The 21,277-nt window shown below is 38.9% G+C and overlaps 1 protein-coding gene across 2 annotated transcripts in view; it reads left to right on the top strand.

Annotated features, from left to right (window-relative positions):
• The window catches only part of LOC103486109 (vacuolar protein sorting-associated protein 20 homolog 2-like), a 30,531-nt gene extending 10,051 nt beyond the window's left edge, over positions 1-20,480 (top strand). For both annotated transcript variants that reach the window (XM_008443956.2, XM_051088243.1), the window contains 5 exons: positions 6,710-6,862; positions 7,118-7,270; positions 10,869-10,952; positions 19,906-20,059; positions 20,161-20,480. In XM_008443956.2, the coding sequence (XP_008442178.1) occupies positions 6,710-6,862; positions 7,118-7,270; positions 10,869-10,952; positions 19,906-20,059; positions 20,161-20,186 (570 nt within the window). In that variant the 3' untranslated portion in view covers positions 20,187-20,480. The remainder of the gene's footprint in view (positions 1-6,709; positions 6,863-7,117; positions 7,271-10,868; positions 10,953-19,905; positions 20,060-20,160) is intronic.
• Positions 20,481-21,277: the final 797 nt, after the last annotated feature.

The raw sequence follows: 21,277 nt of genomic DNA, 5'->3' as shown, positions 1-21,277 counted from the left end.
AAGAGTCTAGCTCTCGAGAGAGGCTGGGGATTACTTGTTCTTGTGATATTATAGCTTATATTGCTATATTTTCCATATTTGGTTATTTTTTAGTTTTTGTGGATTCTTGAGTATCTCTTAGATTGGGATTCTAAGACGGAGACCCAATCCTTTGCTAGGGTTCTTGTGCAAATCATTTTTTCGTAGTCTCTGGACTATTCTCTGTTAGGTGATTTCTTTTCAATCATTTGGAGGATTAAGGTTCCTAGGAAGGGGAGATTCTTTACATGGTCGTGCAAACATGATGGATTGTCTTACCAAGGAACTTCCCTCGCTTGTTGGGTCATTCTAATGTATGTTTGTCAAAAGATAGAGAAGATCCAAATCATTTTTTTTCAGTGTGAGTATGCTAGTTTAGTTTAGGTGTGTTTGTGCTAGACCCCCAATTTTATTTACCTATAACAGAAGGAAGAAAGACAAGGGGACACGTGGAAACGGTGAGGAAAGCAAGGAGCTGGGACCAGCCAAAGGGGGAGGGGGGACCACAAGTTAGTTAGTAGTGGAACGGAAAAAGGGAGCAGGCAGGACAAAGGACAAAATGTCGGGCGAAAGGTGGGCTGCTCCCAGAAGTAAGGCATGTTTTTGTGTTGTGTGGTGTAGTAGTGCAGTAACGGAGAGTTTGTGATTTTGTGTTGTGTTTTGAGTATTTTCCTTAGAGGAGAATCAGTCTTAGTAATCTGGCTGTATTTTCTTTGATATTTTAGCAAGTTAAATCAAAGAGTTTCCTAAGAAGTTCTGGTATTCTAACATTTGGTATCAGAGCATTAATACCTGGGAAAACCTACCACGATGACGAGAAGCACCGAAGAGAGACTGGAAATGGTGGAGCAAGGAATCCTGAAACTACCATTGATGGAGGAAAACGTTTCCCTTCTGTCAAAAACGATTACGGAGATGAATGCTCAGATTGACAAGCAATACCAACAGCAGCAAGTGATATTGAAATACTTGGAAGGCATCCTACGGGACGACTCACCCGGTAAGCAGGTGGTTGAAGGCTCATCGAGCAAAACCCGGATTGAAGAAACGACCATAACCGCCATCTCCAATGACCCGAAGGTGGAAGGAAAGACCGAGGAAGGACCGGCGACGGATCGGAGCAAGTTTAAAAAAGTAGAAATGCCGATTTTCACAGGGACCGACCCTGACTCGTGGCTATTCCGAGCCGACAGGTACTTCAAAATACATAACCTATCTGATTTAGAGAAGCTAACCGTGGCTGTCATCAGTTTCGACGGGCCGGCGTTGGACTGGTACAGGTCTCAAGAAGAAAGAGAAGCGTTTAAAGGATGGCAAGACTTGAAACAGAAGATGTTGGTGAGATTCCGATCTATCCGCGACGGCACACTGGTGGGGCGTTTCCTTACCATTAAGCAAGAGACGACAGTGGAGGAGTATAGGAATCGGTTTGATAAATATTTGGCGCCAGTAGCATTTCTACAGCCGGTGGTATTAGAAGAGACATTCATGAATGGCTTGAGCCCATGGTTAAAGTCAGAAATGGAAACGTGGGAGCCCGTTGGGCTGGCCCAAATGATGAAGATGGCCCTAAAGATAGAAAACAGAGAGATGGTCCGGAAGGAATGCGGGTTGAGCAGTGCATACGATAGCAAGGCGGCCCAGCGGACAACCAATACGCGTAATGTAAACCCCTCACCAACGAATGAAAACGCGACAGCAGGCGGCTGGCCAATGAGGACCATCACGCTGAGAGAAGTAGCGACTGGGGAAAATCGACGGGAAGGGCCAACAAAGAGGCTGACGGATGCCGAATTTCAAGCCCGCAGGGAGAAGGGGCTATGTTTCCGATGTGGGGAGAAGTACCACGCAGGGCACCGGTGCAAAGCTAAAGACAGCAAGGAATTGCGCATGTTACTAGTGAAGGAGAATGGGGAGGAGTTAGAGATCATAGAGGAAGAATATTTTGATCCCGAGACAGAGATAAAACCACCTGAAGTACAGGGCGTGGAAAACTTGAACATAGAATTGTCTATCAATTCGGTGGTGGGCCTAACAAATCCGGGAACAATGAAGGTAAAAGGGAAGTTGGGAAAAGAAGAGGTAGTCGTCTTGATAGATTGTGGGGCTACCCACAACTTCATTGCTGAGAAATTGGTGGAAAAGTTACAGCTGCCAATGAAAGAAACACCCAACTATGGAGTGATACTGGGGTCGGGTACATCCATAAAAGGGAAGGGTGTGTGTGATAAGGTGGAACTGTGGCTAGGAGATTGTAAGGTCACGGATAGCTTCTTGCCCTTGGAGCTGGGAGGAGTCGACGCCATCTTGGGAATGCAATGGCTACATTAGATAGGAACCACCGAGGTTGATTGGAAAAATCTGACTCACTTTCTTTGAACAGGGCAACAAGGTAACCATCAAAGGGGACCCGAGCCTCACGAAAACACAAATCAGCCTCAAAGGGATGATAAAGAACTGGGATACGGATGATCAGGGGTACCTGGTGGAGTGTCGAGCCTTGGAAAAAGAAGACATGGAAGACCGGGAGGCAGACACCCAATTCACTGAAATAGAGGAAGGAAGGATGACTGCAATTATCAGTAAGTTCAGTGATGTTTTCGAACGACCAAACAGACTCCCACCCCAACGAGGAATAGAGCATCATATCTACCTAAAACAAGGAGCCGATCCAGTTAATGTTAGACCATACCGGTACGCACACCAACAAAAAGAGGAGATGGAGAGATTGGTGGATGAGATGCTCACTTCGGGTATTATCAGACCAAGCACCAGCCCTTACTCCAGCCCAGTATTGTTAGTAAGAAAGAAGGATGGAAGTTGGAGATTTTGTGTGGACTACAGGGCGCTGAACAATGTGACGGTTCCGGACAAATTTCCAATTCCAGTCGTGGAGGAACTCTTTGATGAACTGAATGGGGCAGATGTCTTTTCCAAGATTGATCTTAAAGCCGGGTACCACCAAATTCGGATGCACCCCGAAGATATCGAAAAGACAACATTCCGAACCCACGAGGGGCATTATGAGTTCATGGTAATGCCATTTGGCCTCACCAACGCCCCTTCAACTTTCCAAGCTTTGATGAATCAGGTATTCAAGCGCTTCTTAAGACGATTTGTACTTGTTTTCTTCGACGATATACTGATTTACAGTAAGGGAATGGAGGAGCACAGACAACACCTTGAAGTGGTGTTGGAAATCTTGAGAGAAAGCGAATTATATGCCAACCTCGACAAGTGCCATTTTGCGAAGACAAGGATCAGCTATCTGGGGCATTACATTTCGATGAGGGGTATTGAGGTGGATCCCGAAAAGATTCGCGCAGTGAAGGAATGGCCAGCACCTTCGAATGTAAGGGAATTGAGAGGATTCCTGGGGCTTACAGGCTACTACCGCCGTTTCGTGCAAAACTATGGAAGTATATCGGCGCCTCTAACACAGCTGTTGAAATCAGGGGCATATAAGTGGACAGAGGAAACAGAGGCAGCCTTCGAAAAACTCAAGAAAGCCATGATGACTCTACCGGTATTGGCAATGCCTGACTTCAACTTGCCCTTCGAAATCGAATCTGATGCATCAGGATTTGGGGTAGGGGCAGTGCTGGTTCAGGCCAAGAGACCAGTAGCCTACTTCAGCAAAGTCTTAAGTATGCGGGATCGGGCTAGACCAGTGTATGAGCGTGAGCTAATAGCAGTGGTGTGGGCTGTCCAGCGATGGCGACCCTATTTGTTGGGGAGAAAATTCACAGTGAAAACGGACCAGAGATCACTTAAGTTTCTGTTAGAACAAAGAGTAATACAGCCACAATACCAGCAATGGATCGCTAAGTTACTCGGCTATTCGTTTGAAGTGCTATACAAGCCCGGATTGGAGAATAAAGCCGCAGATGCCTTGTCCAGAATAGGACCCACGGCGCACTTGAACCAACTAACAGCCCCAGCTCTGTTGGATGTGGAAGTAATTCAGAAAGAAGTCAGGAAGGATCCAGCCCTGCGAGAGATCATCTCAATGATAGAAGAACAGGGCATAGAAATTCCACATTACACTTGCCATCAAGGAATACTAAAGTTCAAGGGAAGACTGGTTCTATCCAAAACTTCTACACTAATTCCCACCATTATGCACACCTATCACGACTCGGTGTTTGGAGGGCATTCGGGGTTTCTTAGAACATATAAAAGAATGGCCGGAGAATTGTATTGGAAGGGAATGAAGAAGGATGTTCAAAAATACTGTGATGAATGTATGATTTGCCAGAAGAATAAATCGTCTGCTCTATCTCCAGCAGGGTTGCTGCTGCCTCTTGAAATCCCAGACGCCATCCGGAGTGATATCTCCATGGATTTCATCGAAGGGTTGCCCAAATCATACGGGTGGGAAGTAATTCTGGTAGTTGTAGACCGGCTGAGTAAGTATGCACATTTCCTCACTCTAAAGCATCCATACACTGCTAAGACCGTGGCCGAAGTGTTTGTCAAAGAAGTTGTAAGATTGCACGGATTTCCCAAGTCCATAGTTTTAGACCGAGATAAAATCTTTCTCAGCCATTTTTGGTCCGAAATGTTTAGGCTGGCTGGCACTAAATTAAACCGAAGTTCCTCCTATCATCCTCAAACGGATGGACAAACCGAAGTAGTTAACAAAAGCGTAGAAGCTTACCTCAGGTGTTTTTGCAGAGAAAAACCAAGAGAATGGAGCCAATGGCTGCACTGGGCCGAATACTGGTACAACACAACCTACCATGGATCAATTGGTATCAGCCCCTTCCAAGCAGTTTACGGGAGACTTCCACCACCATTGATCCAATACGGAGAGATGGAAACACCTAATTCCACGCTGGACCAGCAACTAAGAGACAGAGATGTCGTATTGGGAGCATTGAAAGAACACTTACAGGTGGCCCAGGAAAGGATGAAGAAATTCGCAGACTTAAAAAGGAGAGATGTGGAGTTTCAAACCGGGGATTTTGTATTCCTCAAACTGAGACCATACCGACAGACGTCCCTTCGAAAAAAACGCAATGAAAAACTATCTCCCAAGTACTTCGGTCCATACAGAATCTTAGAAAGAATTGGGACCGTGGCATACAAGCTGGAACTACCTAGCAATGCAGCCATTCATCCGGTGTTCCATGTCTCTCAGCTTAAGAAAGCAATAGGGGACATCAAGGAAGTCCAACCCCTTGATCCATATGTCAACGAATGTCATGAGTGGATTACTCAACCGGAGGAAATCTATGCTTATCGAAAGAATCAGGCTACAAAGGAATGGGAAGCGCTAGTACACTGGAAGGGACTGCCCCCGCACGAAGCCACCTGGGAAAATTATGCTGATTTGAAGGTACAATTCCCTGAGTTCCACCTTGAGGACAAGGTGGATTTAGAGGAGGAGAGTGATGCTAGACCCCCAATTTTATTTACCTATAACAGAAGGAAGAAAGACAAGGGGACACGTGGAAACGGTGAGGAAAGCAAGGAGCTGGGACCAGCCAAAGGGGGAGGGGGGACCACAAGTTAGTTAGTAGTGGAACGGAAAAAGGGAGCAGGCAGGACAAAGGACAAAATGTCGGGCGAAAGGTGGGCTGCTCCCAGAAGTAAGGCATGTTTTTGTGTTGTGTGGTGTAGTAGTGCAGTAACGGAGAGTTTGTGATTTTGTGTTGTGTTTTGAGTATTTTCCTTAGAGGAGAATCAGTCTTAGTAATCTAGCTGTATTTTCTTTGATATTTTAGCAAGATAAATCAAAGAGTTTCCTAAGAAGTTCTGGTATTCTAACAGTTTGCTCAAGATGTTTGGCTTTTCGTGTATTCGCCGGAGGGACTGTAGTGCTATGACCGAGGAGTTCATGCTCTATCCACCTCATGGGGAGAAGGGCCGCTTTTTGTGGTTAGTTGAGGTGTGTATGATCTTGTGGGCTTTGTGGGAAGAATGGAATATTGGATTTTTAGAGGGGTTGATAAGGACCTTAGTGATGTTTGGTCCCTTGTCCCCTTTCATGTTTCTTGTGGGCTTCGGTTTTGAAAGCCTTTTGTAACTATTCTATAAGTGTTATTTTGCATAGTTTGAGCATCTTTTTGTAGGGGTGATGTTTTTGTGGGCTAGGTTTTTGTTTGTATGCTGCGTATTTTTTTTTTTCTTAATGAAATCCGTTGTTTTATCCCCTCCCCCGCCCCTAAAAAGAAAACACATTTTTTTTTATATTCTTTCTATAAAACCATGGAACTTTAGTGGCATCTCATAAAACTAATGTATTCTCTTTTCAATTAAAAAAAAAAACATTGAATCTTGAAGATATTTCCTTTTATGACATTCCAACGTTGAGGATTCTCCTGATTTAAAATATTTATGATTTTCCATAGCTTTGAATGTTGTCATAAGCTCATGTTTAATTATCTGCGTTTAATTTATTCAAATGTACATATTGATGAATTATTAATATTAATTAAACAATATTTTAAATAATTTTTTGTCATTTATAAATCCTGGATAGAATTATGCATGACCACAAATCATCATAAAGTAAAGTTCCATTTTACCCTGATCATAGGACCAAAAACCTATTAATATCTCTAAATGAAGTTGGATATTACCCAAAATAACTTTTTGTCTGTGTTTCTTTCATAGGAATGCAACTGTTTTTTACTTTGGAAATTGAATACTTTTTTTGTTGTTTTTACGTGTCATTTTTCCTTAGCTTGATGCTGTCATTGAAGCAGAAAAGAATGCTGCAAGAGAGTTAGTTCGACAAAAGAAAAAAGATCGGGCCTTGTTAGCTTTGAAGAAGAAAAAGGCACAAGAAGAATTACTAAAGCATGTTGATGCCTGGCTGATTAATGTTGAGCAACAAGTGAGTTTTGTTAATTTTTCCTGTATCTATTCAAATTTCCTTTGTTTCTCCCTTCTAACTCAAAATTCATACTTGTTTCTTTTAAAAGTGATGAGTGTGTTGTATCTTAAAATCAAGATTTTAACCGTTGCAATAGTTAGGTTTGGTTTTCTCGTTTGAAATAACAGTTAAATCATCTCCACTATTTTATTAATGTTTAGAACTTTTTGTATTTTAGAAATTTGTGTTCGTGCTTTAATATAGCTGTTGGCTCAGTTGTCAGATATTGAATTGGCCAGCAAACAGAAAGCTGTTTTTGAAAGTTTGAAGGCTGGTAATAATGCGATCAAAGCTATACAAAGTGAAATTAACATTGATGATGTCCAAAAGCTGATGGATGATACTGCTGAAGCTAAAGCATATCAAGATGTAAGTTTGTGAGGTTTTTTAATTGATCGTTTATTAGGATTCATATTTGAATTTTTATTCTGTTACCTGGTTTATTAAGAGTCAGATTATGGTTGAATAAAATTTGCATGTATTTATTGGTTATGATGGAATTACATATTCATGTATTCCAAAAAGTAAGATTACAAGCATTAATCAACACACCTAATTCAAAAATCTCGGTTAATATAGTGTAAGACCTCCTATCATAAATACGTATAAACGTAGAGGAAGGAAATCCAATATCCATATAGACAGCCCGGCCCAAGACAAGAATGAATAACGAATAGGCTGAGAGAAGGGGTGGGACCCACTAACAAAAAAAAGAGGGGAATATTTAAGGGATGTTTAGGGATTGCTGGGGGCAGGTTTTGATTTTGAGAAAAGACTGCTGTGGAGGCTGAAGGGAGACACCAGCATCTCTAATTGCTGGAATTCTGCTACTGTTTATTTTGTTGTTATTTTCTTTCCGTTAGCTAGCTCTTTGTTTGAGTTGTTTAAGCTTTCTTGTGAACTCATTCTCCCTTTATATAAATAAAGAATCCACAGAGTGCTGCCTCTGTTTCTTGTAGTTTGTTGGGTTTTTCTGAGTGCAGGTGAAGGTTCCTAACATATAGCTCATGATATGTTAGTAAGAAAGTGCTGAGAATCTCATGTTGGAAAGATGAAGAGAGCTCACAATCTTTATAATATACATGCATTACTCTCATTGCCAATTAATTTTTAGATGAAACCCTTGTTTATCTAACAATTCTACTATGATATCAAAGCTTACTAATCAAAACACAATTGCATCCGGAAGATAGACAAACAAATACAAAAGTACACCATAGGCTTATTCTTTATTTTAAGTCCCCTTTTGGAAGCTTGTATCCTTGAACAATGTCCTTTTTATCTATAAATGAAAATATGTTTCTTAATTTTTTTTTTTTTTTTAAAAAAGAGAGTTACACCAGGGCTTAGTAATGTCCCAAAACTGCTTCCCAAAGTTTTGTCTAATTCCAAAATTTCCTTTGTTCCAAACTCTAACCAATTTATCAAGTAGTTACAAATATGTTGCTATTTGATATTCCATTTGTGCTTACTAGGATTCCTAATTGATCTTGTCCTGCCAATCTGATTAATTACTAGTTCTTTCCTACCCCAATAAGCACCTGCCCCACCATATATTCCTTTTGAATTATGTCTCAATTATTTGTCAAGTGATGGTCCACACAAGATGCATTGTGCCTTGAAAATCGTTCTGTTCTCGTTCTTTCTCAACCTCTTCTTTTCTTCTTCCCTAACTAGTATGAATTTCTGTGCTTCTTTGATGATAGTTCTCAAAATGCCTTTGGGTCTTTATGGTAAGAGTAACCCATACATTCTGGTTGCTCAATTGTTGATCTTCCTTTGATACTAGTGCTTCTATTGTTACAGTCGCATCATGCTGTTATTTGTTCATTTAGTACCCACAGTCGTCTTTCTAGGCTTTGCATGTTGCCATCCTTCTTCCTCCTACCTTTGGTTTCTTGTTGTACAAGACATTCTGTCTGATTTTATTTATTTATTGAATTCAAACCTTCTTGTTGAGAAACCAAGCTTTTATCAAGAAAAATGAAATATAGGACATAAAAACTTTAAAAATAAAAGAAGCCCAACAATCTCTCATTTGACTTGAGTGTGACAATCTCAATGTTCTCGGGACCTAACCTTGATCACAATTTGAGAGTCTTCTCCCTAGGCCGTTGCTTTTGGTGAGAACTCATAATTCTGTGGATCTTTTCTATTCTATTAAGCATATTGATGTAGAAGGAGAGTAAATTAGGGTATTTTGGTCAAATCCTTAATTTACTAAAAGATGATTTCAATGGTGAACTTTCAATAAAATATATGAACATAATTAAAGTCGATCTATCTAAGGTGTTTCAAGAGTTATTTTAACAATAGCATCTTAAATCGTAGGACAAATGAGAGTTATGTGGCTTTAAACCTAAAGAAGAAGGGAAATATGAAAATTAGCAAATTTATACCGATTAGTTTGGTTACTTGAACAAAATCATTGCAAAAGTCTTGGCTGAAAGGTTAAAAAAGGGAATAGGGGTTCGTGATAAAAATAGATTTTAAGAAAGCCTATGATTAGATTTCTTGATCATATTTTGGAGCTTAAAGGCGTGGGGTAAAGATGGCAGTCCTGGATCAGGGATTCAGGAAAAAGAGCTGATGGAAGGCTTCAAAGTAAGAGCGGATAAGATCCATATTCCATATCCAATATTCTTATATATCTTTTTTTTTTTTTTTTTTTTTTTTTTTTTTTTTTTTTTTCTGTTTTACAAAGGAAAAGAACTTTTGTAGAAAATTGGATGCTGTTTTGTCACCTTTTCAAAGAATCCTTAACAGCCTTTCCATTGATATGCAAAAACAGCTGTTGGTGTAAAATTTGGAGGATGCTTCAGTGTAGGAAATGGATTGCATGTTGGGTTGTAAGAAGGAAAGCTTTCCCAATAGTTACGTTGGAGTAACTCTCAGGCCTAAGCCTAATTAAACAGCTTTTTATGATCTCGTTTATGATACAATAAGAAGAAAATTGGCGGTTTGTAGAAGTTTCCACATCCCAAGGAGGGAAGGACTTTGATCAATGTTGTCTTATCAACCATTCCTTCCTACTTTTTTATCAGTGTTTATAATTCCTTTGGCTGTTTGCAAGGAAAATTGAAAGAGAAAAAAAATCTTTAGGAACTTTTCGTACCTGCCATTTCAGAAACCCAACACAAAATTCTTAGGGAAAATTGTCAAACCAATACATTCAAGAAGGAAATAAAGATCTAATGGCTCAACATAATTCAGGCTTCATCTATACGGTGAAACTCTTGTACCTTCTCCAACTAAGAACAGGGCTTCTACTCTTTTATTGATTCTACTATTCATTTACCTGTTTGTTGGTGTAAGTTGTCTCCAGTGTTTTGTAATTACAGCCTAACAGCTATTTAACCTTCATTCTACAAGTGAAATGAATGGTTTCTCTCTCTCCCCAAATAAAATAATAATAAATAATAAAGATATTTGCCAAGTAAGAAGGTCTTTTTCATTTACCTGAAGAAAATCACTGCTAAAATTATCTTCCCTTCTCTGCAAGTCTTCTACGTAAGGTCTGACTTAGATTTTAGCTTTTCATCAATTCAACGGATATTGTTAACATAGGAATTGATTACTTTATTAATATTGCATTGGCGAGAAAGGAGATTTGATCTTGTTACCAACTTTACGTTTTGTTGAGCTCTCTGACCTTTTATTCTTAATATGAAGTTTATTAGCACCGTGTTTTATAAAGAAATAGAATTATGATTATGGCATGACAGTTATGAAAAAATTAGGAGTAGAAACCTTTTGAATTTTTAGGGAATTTTTTATGTGTGGTGTTGTATGTCGGCTTTTCAAGTAATTATAAATTTGGATGCGAAGGCATATTCTGCATGGTAAGCGAATTGAATTTTCTGGGATCATAACATTCGTCTGCTTGACTGCTTCATTGATTTATCTGTGCTTCCATTTCATTATATTTCCCTTTTCTACTGCTTAACTTTTACTTATATGTTTGAAGGAAATTAATGCCATCTTGGGTGAGAAATTATCAGAAGAAGATGAGGAGCAAATCTTAGCAGAATTTGAGAGCTTGGAAGCTCAGGTATTGTGGTTATCTTTATCATTTTTTATCCTCCATAATAGGGTTGTCCGGTTAGTCATTTAATTGGTGGTCAAAATAGATTTCTACATGCAGAATATCATTTATTTTCTTAGGAGTGAATTCTAAAATATTTTGACTTATAAATTATAAATTATTAATTTAATTTTAGATTTAGTTCCGCGTAATGTTCAATAAAGAGCCCCTCCGTGGCTATTGATGCAAATTGAATTTGATCATTTACTGCAGTATAAGACATTTACTTTTGATCTTCAAGCTTACACAAAAAGTTATTCCAGTCATTATCATTACTTTTTATTATGATTTATTTAGTAGAAACCTAAATTCATCTAGTTAGTTGTGACATAGGATTGAAAATGTCACACCCCTCCCAGACCCTCTTCTTTTAGCCCAAGAGAAGTGTGACACCAACAAATATGTTCTACTCTTGCGACATTTACTGATAAATTGCTAAACTGCTAACGCTTAACTTAGATGAAACTGAGAAAACATGCATAATACTTCGCATAAACATATCAAGAGTAACTAACACATACCATAATCATAACTGGAGTTTAGCAACTCAAAAGACATACACACAACTAACCCTTACTCACAAAACACAACTACATAGCTAAATGCACGGTCTATATACATATGCAACAAGAGAAACCTTAAGAAAAAAAAAACAGAAAGGAAGACTGGTAGCCGTAGTTCATGCTCGGGAATCACGATCTCTACCAAGAAAGTGAAAAATATAAAAATATTTTGAAAGAATGACCTAAAAGCCCCGTGACTACTTAAATAAAAACATGCATTTGAATTGAATACTTATGAAATTATAGCAAAACAGTAAATACTTTTAAAACTTTCTTGTTATGTTGATACCCATCTGGCTAGGTTGTGGTAGAATTTAATCAATACTCACAATTGGTAGAATTTAATCAATACTCACAACGGTAATTTCTCTATAACTAACTGGCTTGCGGTAGAATGTAATCGATAACAGCAACATTAATCTCTCTAAACCTAGACATGTAGTAGAATTTAATCAATACTTGCAATAATACTTGCAATAGTCCTCATTGAAGTGCAATTCTTCATCACAATAACAATTTCTCTATGTGCACATAATAACCATTACCCTTAGGACTTAAACTTATCTCTATATATCTCAAGTATTGAGTAATATTGTTAGAATTAGTAAGGCTTTGTTCTTAGAGTATTTTTGGAAAAAATAATATAGAAGATTTTATTTCCTAACTCTTTTCCTTTCTTACTCCTATTGTATTCTATTTATTCTTTCCCTTTGTACCTATTGTATTCATTCATAAGAAAAATAATAAAAACTAACGTATCGTGGTTTTTCTCCCGGTTCTTGGGTGTCCACATAAGCCTCGTGTTGGTGTTAATTGCTTTCAATATGGTATCAGAGCAAAGCAATAACGAAATCCTAGAAACTAACCTAGGAGAAATCCAGATCGAAACTGAACCCGTCATTGCCACCGCCGTCGTCACCGTTGCTGCTTCCATGGAGAAACTGCTCCAAAACCTACAGAAACCGTCGATCTACCCAACGGGAGTAGTTTCGCAGCCATACGCTGTCTGACCAGAAAGTGACTCACGCGCCGCTCCTGTTCGATGAGTGGGCCCATGCGCCAACGTCATTTATCTCACCGCCAAGCCCATTTCCCTTTACACGTCGTCGGATGTCCAACCGTCATACCATTCCGGCCATCCGCATTCTCACGCACCGCCTATGCACTCCGGACAACAACCCTCAACTGTAATTCTGTCAAATTTGTACGGTAAGCATCCGCTGTATGTTGACTCTTTACAGCAATTGTTATTTTTTGGTAATGGGATTGATCAACCCCAGAACAGATCAGACATTGAAGCGGGCGAGTCTTCGATGCATTCCAAACCAACCGAGTTGCCTATGTATTCCAAGAACCCGATAACTTCGTTCCTTAATTTACCGTCAAATTATATAAATAACTCTTTGGATTCGTCTACAGGGAACTTTTCAGGTGAAAAATTAAATGGGCAAAATTATTTCTCTTGGTCCCAATCAATAATGATGTTCCTCGAAGGTCGCCACCAGTTCGGCTTCTTAACTAGAGAGACTGTATGTCCTCCACCAGGAGACGCCTTGTAACGACTCTGGAAAGGGGAGGACTCACTTATTCGGTCCATGTGATTAATAGTATGGAACCTCAGATCGGCAAGCCTCTGCTATATGCAGCCACAACAAAAGATTTATGGGATACAACTCAGACCCTTTACTCGAAACGACAGAATGCCTATCGATTGTATACTCTGCGAAAACAGTTCTATAATTGCAAACAAGGGACCCTGGACGTGACTACCTATTTTAACAAGCTCTCCTTTCTGGCAAGAGATGGATTTGTGCAGAGAGATACTTTGGGATACACCAAATGACGGTACACAATATGCTAAACTTGAAGAGGCTGACCATGTTTATGACTTTCTTGCAGGACTTAATCTCAAATTTGGTACTGTTTGTGGTCGTATACTCGGACAAAGACTTCTTCCCTCTCTAATGGAAGTGTGTTTTGAAGTTCGCCTGGAAGAGGATCGCACTAATGCCCTGGGTATATTGACTACCCCTACCATTGACTACGTTGCCTTTAGCACTCGGTCCTCAAATCATGATATTGACAAGAATAATGAGAAGTCAATCCCTGTGTTTGAGTACTGCAAGAAACAATGGCTCACCAAAGAACAGTGTTGGAAACTCCATTATCGTCCTCTAGGAGGTAAGAAATGGTCCTCCAACAAGAAACAAAACTCAGGACGTGCCTACATTAGTGAGACTACCCCTGCTAGCACTTCTCAATCAACTGGTCCTACTGCAAGCCAGACCAAGACTCTGACTCTAGGTGCTATTGCTCAGTCAGGTATGTCTCAGTCCCTTGGGCTTATTAGTGTTGATGGGAAGAATGCCTGGATCTTAGACTTGGGGGCTACAGATCACTTGATAGGTTCTTCGAAACATTTTATTTCGTATGCCCTGTGTGCCGGTAATGAAAAATCCGAATAGCCGACGACTCTCTAACTCCAGTCGCTGGCAAAGGATAAATAGTTTCCTTTGACGGTTTTGCTCTCCAGAATGTTTTGCATGTCCCTAAAGTGTCTTACAATTTGTTATCTATAAGCAATATCACTCGTGAGTTGCATTGTAAAGCTATCTTCTTACCTGAATCTGTTTATTTTCAAGACATGAGCTCGGGGAGGACGATTGGCACTGCCCGACATAACAGGGGACTTTACATCATTGATGATGATACCTCTTATAGTAGTTTCTCTAGGGTTAGTTTATTGTCGTCCTACTTTAGCACTTCTGAACAAGATCGTATGTTGTGGCATTTTTGGCCGGATCACCCAAACTTTACAAATATGCGATCTTTATTTCCTGACCTTTTTTCTAAACTTGATGTCTCTTCTCTATCTTGTGATGTGTGTATCCGGGCTAAACAACTTCGAGTCTCTTTTCTCTCACAACCATATAAACCTACACAATCGTTTACCCTTATCCATAGTGACGTTTGGGGTCCTTCCAAGGTCACCACCTCATCGGGAAAGCGGTGGTTTGTAACTTTTATCAATGACCATACCCGTCTTACCTGGGTCTACCTTATCACAGATGAATTCGAGGTTTCATCTATTTTCCAAAACCTCTATCATACTATTGAAACACAATTCCATACAAAAATTGCAATTTTTCGGAGTGATAATGGTCGGGAATTCCAAAACCATAACCTTAGTGAATTTCTAGCCTCCAAGGGGATTGTTCACCAAACCTCGTGTGCCTACACTCCTCAACAAAATGGAGTGACCGAACGAAAAACCCGTCACCTTTTGGAAGTAGCCTGTTCCCTTATGCTCTCCACTTTCCTTCCATCATACTTGTGGGGAGATGCTATTCTTACAACCGCTCACTTAATCAATAAAATGTCTTCTCGTATCCTCCACCTTCAGACTCACTTAAATTGTCTTAAGGAGTCTTACCCCTCTACTCATCTTATTTCTGAGGTTCCTCTTCGTGTGTTTGGGTGTACCGCTTATGTCCATAATTTTGATCATAATCAGACTAAATTTACCCCTCAGGCTCAGGCTTGTGTGTCTGTTGGGTATCCTCTTCACCAGCACAGTTATAAATGTTTTCACCCGCCGTCCAGGAGAAATACTTTGTCACTATGGATGTTACTTTCTGTGAGAACCGATCCTAATTTCCCGTCAGTCATCTTCAGGGGAAGAGTGTAAGTGAAGAGTCTAACAGCACCTTTGAATTTATTTAACCTACTCCTAGTACCGTATCTGACGTTGATCCTCATCCCATAATCCTACCCACAAACCTAGTTCCCTGGAAAACATATTATAGGAGGAATCTTAGAAAGGAAGTTGGGTCCCCAACTAGTCAACCGCCGACTCCAGCCCAAGACTTCGAACCTCCTCGAGACCAAGGTATGGAAAACCCTACAGAACCTTGTACTAATAATACGATGAGTGAGAATGACAAGTCTGATGTTGCTGTTTTTGAAAATATGGAAGAAAAGAACCGTGGTGATGAGACTGAGGTTAGAACAGAAACCAGTAACAATGAAGCTGAACAGGGTCATACAAGGAAACTTGATGAGTATGATCTCTCTCTTGACATTCCCATTGCTTTGAGAAAAGGTACCAGGTCCTTTACTAAACATCCAATTTGCAACTATGTTTCCTATGATAATCTCTCTCCGCAGTTTAGAGCTTTTACAGCAAGCCTTGACTCTACCATAATATTGAAAAATATCTACACTGCTCTAGAATGTTCTGAATGGAAAAATGTTGTTATGAAAGAGATAAAGGCTCTTGAAAAGAATAGAACTTGGAAGATTTGTGCTCTACCAAAGGGACATAAAACTGAGGATGCAAATGAGTGTTCTCTCTCACATACAAAGCAGATGGTACGCTTGATAAACACAAGGTAAGGTTAGTTCCAAAGGGATTTACTCAGACTTATGGTATTGACTATTCAGAAACTTTTTCTCCAGTTGCTAAGTTGAATATTATTAGAGTCCTGCTATCTGTTGCTGTGAACAAAGATTGACATCTATACCAACTGGATGTTAAGAATGCTTTTTTGAATGAAGACCTTGTGGAGGAAGTCTACATGAGCCCCCCGCCAGGATTTGAAGCCTAATTTGGTCAGCAGGTGTGTGAACTCCAGAAATCCCTATATGGTTGAAATAGTCTCCGAGAGCATGGTTTGACCGATCCACTACTTTTGTCAAGTCCCAAGGGTACAGTCAGGGGCACTCTGACCATACTTTATTTGCAAAAGTTTCCAAGGTAGGGAAGATTGTTGTTCTAATAATTTATGTGGATGACATTGTTTTCACTGGAGATGATCAAACAGAAATCAGTCAACTAAAGCAGAGAATGAGTGATGAATTTGAAATCAAGGATTTGGGAAATCTGAGATATTTCCTTGGGATGGAGGTGACAAGATCTAAAGAAGGTATCTCCATGTCTTAGAGAAAATACACCCTTGATTTGCTAACCGAGATAGGTATGTTGGGATGTCATCCTGCTGATACTCCTATTGAATTCAATTGTAAACTAGGAAACTCTGATGATCAAGTTCCAGTTGATAAAGAACAATATTAGTGCCTTGTAGGTAAATTAATCTACTTATCCCATACACGTCCTGATATTTCCTTTGCTGCGAGTGTTTCAGCCAGTTTATGCAGGCTCCCTATGAGAAACATATGGTAAAACCATTGAAAAATACACCTGGTAAAGGGTTGATGTTTAAAAAAACAAATAGAAAAACCATTGAGGCATATACTGACTTGGATTAGGCAGGATCTGTTGTTGACAGAAAGTCTACCTCCGGTTATTGTACCTTTGTTTGGGTCGATCATGTAACTTGGAGAAGTAAGAAGCAAAGTGTTATGGCCAAGAGCAGTGGTGAGGCTGAATACAGAGCTATCAGTTTGGGAATATGTGAGGAAATTTGGCTCCAAAAAGATTTGTCAGATCTTCATCATGAATGTGAGACACCATTGAAGCTTTTTTGAGATAATAAAACCGCTATAGTATTGCTAACAACCCAGTTCAACATGATAGAACTAAACATGTTGAGATTGTTCGGCATTTCATCAAAGAAAGACTTGATAGTGGAAGCGTATGCATTCCGTACATTCCTTCGAGCCAACAGGTTACTGATGTTCTCACCAAGGGGCTTCTCAGACTACACTTCGACCTTTGTGTTAGCATGTTGGAACTCCTTAATATTTATTTCTCAACTTGAGGGGGAGTGTCAGAATTAGTAGGGCTTTGTCCTTAGAGTATTTTTGAAAAAAATAATATAGAAGATTTTATTTCCTAAATTTTTTCCTTTCTTACTCCTATTGTATTCTATTTATTCTCTCCCTTTGTACCTATTGTATTCATTCATAAGAAAAATAATAAAAACTAAAGTATCGTGGTTTTTCTCTTGGTTCTCGAGTTTCCACGTAAGCCTTGTGTTGGTGTTAATCGCTTTCGATAAATATAAAACAAGCTTATAAAACTTATAGAAATAATTTGCTCAAATAAATCATTCATGCTGGTGAAGAAATTCTCATAATACTCATTGTCTCCAAAACATTTCTTAAGTCATGCTTGTAAAGAAAGTCTCATAAACTCATACTTGCTTTAAATCTTGCTTTGCTTAAATGCTTGCTAAATCTCGTGTGCAAATACTGAATTTCATATTTTAATACTTTTAAAATATGAATCTCATGCTTGAGTAACTCAATTGGAATAAATAAATCATGCTTAAATACACAAAGCTTACTTAAATACTTCTTATTTGAAATTTATGCTTTAAATAAGAATTTAAAACCATTTGTCACGGGTTTTAAGCTAGATCCCTTTGGTTTATGAGTTTGCCCTATCTTTTCGTTTTCTTGGCCTGAGATAATAGAATCAAATTCCAATTCATCCTTTTGACTCTTAAAAGTTCCAAACATAATTTAAAAATCTCAAAAATATAAAAAATGACTCATTTTGACACAATGGCACTGGTTAACGCTTGGTTGGGTGGAGGGCATGGCTGCACATGTGCCTTGGCCTTGTGAGGTTCTGCCAGCATGCGTGCTAACCTCCCTGACCACGCTGCACACCCATCATGGCCTCAAGCCCTTGTCACATGCCTATCCTTGTGCACCTCACCTTGCCACCTAGCCCTTGGCACACGCAGGCCTCAACGCTCACCCCCTTGATACACATGCAAGCTTGGACGAAGGGCCTTTGCGCTCATGCCTGACCACATGGCCTTGCACTGGGCTTGCTTTGTGCTGCACATGGCACTTACGCACACGAGCTACACCTCTAGCACGGCCTCCTTGTGTAGTGTCCTGATGTCTAGCCAAGGACGTGCCTGCTTGCTCAAATCTTTGAAGCTGTCTGTTCATGTTCAAGTTCTAGATTCTACTTCAAACATTCATAACTTAAACTCCATTCATCAAATCAAAAAACTTGCTTCTACAAACTTGTTCCTTAACCTCCTAACTATCTTACTTCAAAATTTCAGATCAAAATTCCTAGTTGAAGACTGTTCTGAGTTTTTTTGAAAACCGACCTTAATGGAGTTCCTTCAACCATTCATCATCCTCCTTAAATCTTTTCCTTCTGGCAGTCTTCTCCCTAAAACTAGATTCTGTAAGCTTTCTTTTAGGATTGAAAACACTCAAATCGCACGAGGGAATTGAGAGCTCTCCTCGATAGAAGTTGAGCTTAAACAGGCTTCTCTGCATGAAAATATCTTGACACCTTTAGCTTGCTTAATGGTGATGTTAATCCTTAATGAGCCACCTGTAAGTCACTAAACTGACTTGCACATCTCTGACTTGCTCATCTCGCCTCAAGCCTTACCAACTCACTTTGAACACCTACACTTAACCAACCTTGCTCGCCTAAGCCTTACTTGAGTACGCCCCATTATTTTCCTCAACACAAGTCCTTGCCGCCTAGCACACTCCTTGATGCCTAACCTTTCCTTGATGCCACACTTGCTCTCAAGTTTTGGCCGCCTAGGACACTTCCTCGCCTACACTTATGCTTAACCAAATTTTCTCCCTTCTTTCCTTGGCCGCCTATGACACTCAAGTGGCATAACCTTGTCTCCTCACTCACACATCACCTCGACCACCTAGAGATTATTTTGGCTTACTCTAGCTTTCACTTGGTCACATAGCATCCTTAGCTCACCTTTACAATACTTGGCCAAATTTGCCTCTCTTTTCTTTTGGCCGCCTGACAATATACTTCATGGTCCTTATCAGCACAAAGCCTAGACCGCTTACCTCAAACCCTTGACACTTTGGCTGCATACTTAGCATGATAACTCAACAACACTTAAGCTATTTCCTTCACCTCTCGGCCATCACATTTGACAATTTTTCCTCTTTAAAGCTTAACTAATTCTTCCTATCAAGTAATATAACGCTAGCAAGCTTCAACAAAATTACTAAAATAAAGGGATAACAAATTTAGGGTCTACAGAAAAGCCTCAAAAGTGTTTATGGATAGTCAAATCATAACTCGTGAATGTGTGTATGCATATGTATAATGTATATTGATATTGTTGGTTTATGCCATAATATTTGATTTCATTTGGTTTTATTTGTTATTATTCTGTAGGATTATTTCCTTTTATGTCTATTTTCCTTATTTCATCAAGCTGTATTCTATTTAATTTTGGGTTTTGTATCATTGTAATGATAATAAGAAAGCGAGAAATATTCATAGATATCAATGATTGCATAACTCGGGAATATATTATAGAGTATGAATATAGAAACCAGAATAATATATAAACTAGATTAGTATGTTAGGTATGACTACTGCGGATTGTCTTTTACTATACTATCTGAATGACATTTCCCATCAACGTTTTTCTCAGCTCACTGTTGAAGATCTGCCTGAGGTCCCAACTTCCGAAGAAAAAGAGGAAAAGTTGGATCTTCCCGAGGTGCCATCCAAGAAACCTGTTGCAGCTGATGCCATTGAAGAAGATGCTGAAACTGTATCATCTGATGCATCCACAAAGAGACGAGGTTCCTTTCTCTCTCATTCTCTATTCTCTCCCAAAATGGAGAAAAAAAGTTTCCCTTTTACATCCAGTGGATTCATAATACATTAAATTTGTTGAATGCAGTTATGGAAGGACCTTTGGCAGCATAAATGCGGGTACTTGATGGAGGTTGCTCATAATGTTCATGTAGTGACGAACTGGTTTGAGCTTATTAGCAACTGTTATTTGATTTTGTGAAATTCTTACAAGGAAGGCTCATAATGCCCCATTCACCAATCTGACGTTTGTACAGACACTTCCTCATGCACGTATATAAATTTGTTTTCTTTCTGCTTAGCTAGTGTGTGTATTTTATTAAGGTTTGTTTTTTTCTTTCCCTTTTTTTTGTTGGATTAAGCTTCTGTTGAATTCTTATAATATTTATTCTAATCTTTCTTGGTAGATGTTTGGGTGTAATTACTTTCTCTTGTTTTAGCAAGAGGAGGCTTGATAATTGGTTAAATCTTTTAGTGTATATAAAAGATTGGATGACGGTGAAACTTCTTAGGTTAATTTTATCTTCTTCCTATCATAATACCAAACTGCAATTTTGTCATTTAAATTTTAATTATTTTTAATTCGCATCAAAATATTTGAAAGGTTATAAATTAATTCACAATTGACATTATAATACTTGATTTAATCCAAAGGTATCAAATTAATTCACATTAAATTATGAGTTTTTTCTTTAAAAGCAAAAATATTTATGTTTCCTAACTTTTTAAATATTCTAGTTTTGTCCTTCCATTTTTCTTCTCGTTCTTGCTACGATTTCTTTCCTCGTCTTTTTTTTTTCTTTTTTGTTGTGATTTCTTTTCATAGTCTTTCTTCCTCGTTTAATCTTTCCATTGTCTTTTTTTTTTCGTTACGCTTTTTTCCTATCAACTTTCTTCTTTTTCTCTTCTTTTTTTACGTCGTTTAAATTTGGGGAACCAAATCTAAACTGTGTGTAAAAAATAGCAAAATCTAAAAGATCTTGTATAAAGAATCTAAAAAAAAATCATTTAGATTAAAGTAGTCAAATGTAAACGATTATATAAAAAAAAGTAAACGATCGTGAAAAAAAATAAATCATCGTGTAGACAAATCTAAATGATCGTGTACCAAAAGAATTAAAAAAATTGTTTAGCCAAATCTAAACGATAGGTATTAAAGAATTTTGAAAAAATAAACGATCGCGTAAACAATTCTAAACGATAGT

Source organism: Cucumis melo, chromosome 8 (genome assembly GCF_025177605.1).
Source record: "Cucumis melo cultivar AY chromosome 8, USDA_Cmelo_AY_1.0, whole genome shotgun sequence".
Taxonomy (NCBI): domain Eukaryota; kingdom Viridiplantae; phylum Streptophyta; class Magnoliopsida; order Cucurbitales; family Cucurbitaceae; genus Cucumis; species Cucumis melo.
Note: the sequence above shows the minus strand (reverse complement) of the source record. Positions and strands in the feature narration are given on the sequence as shown.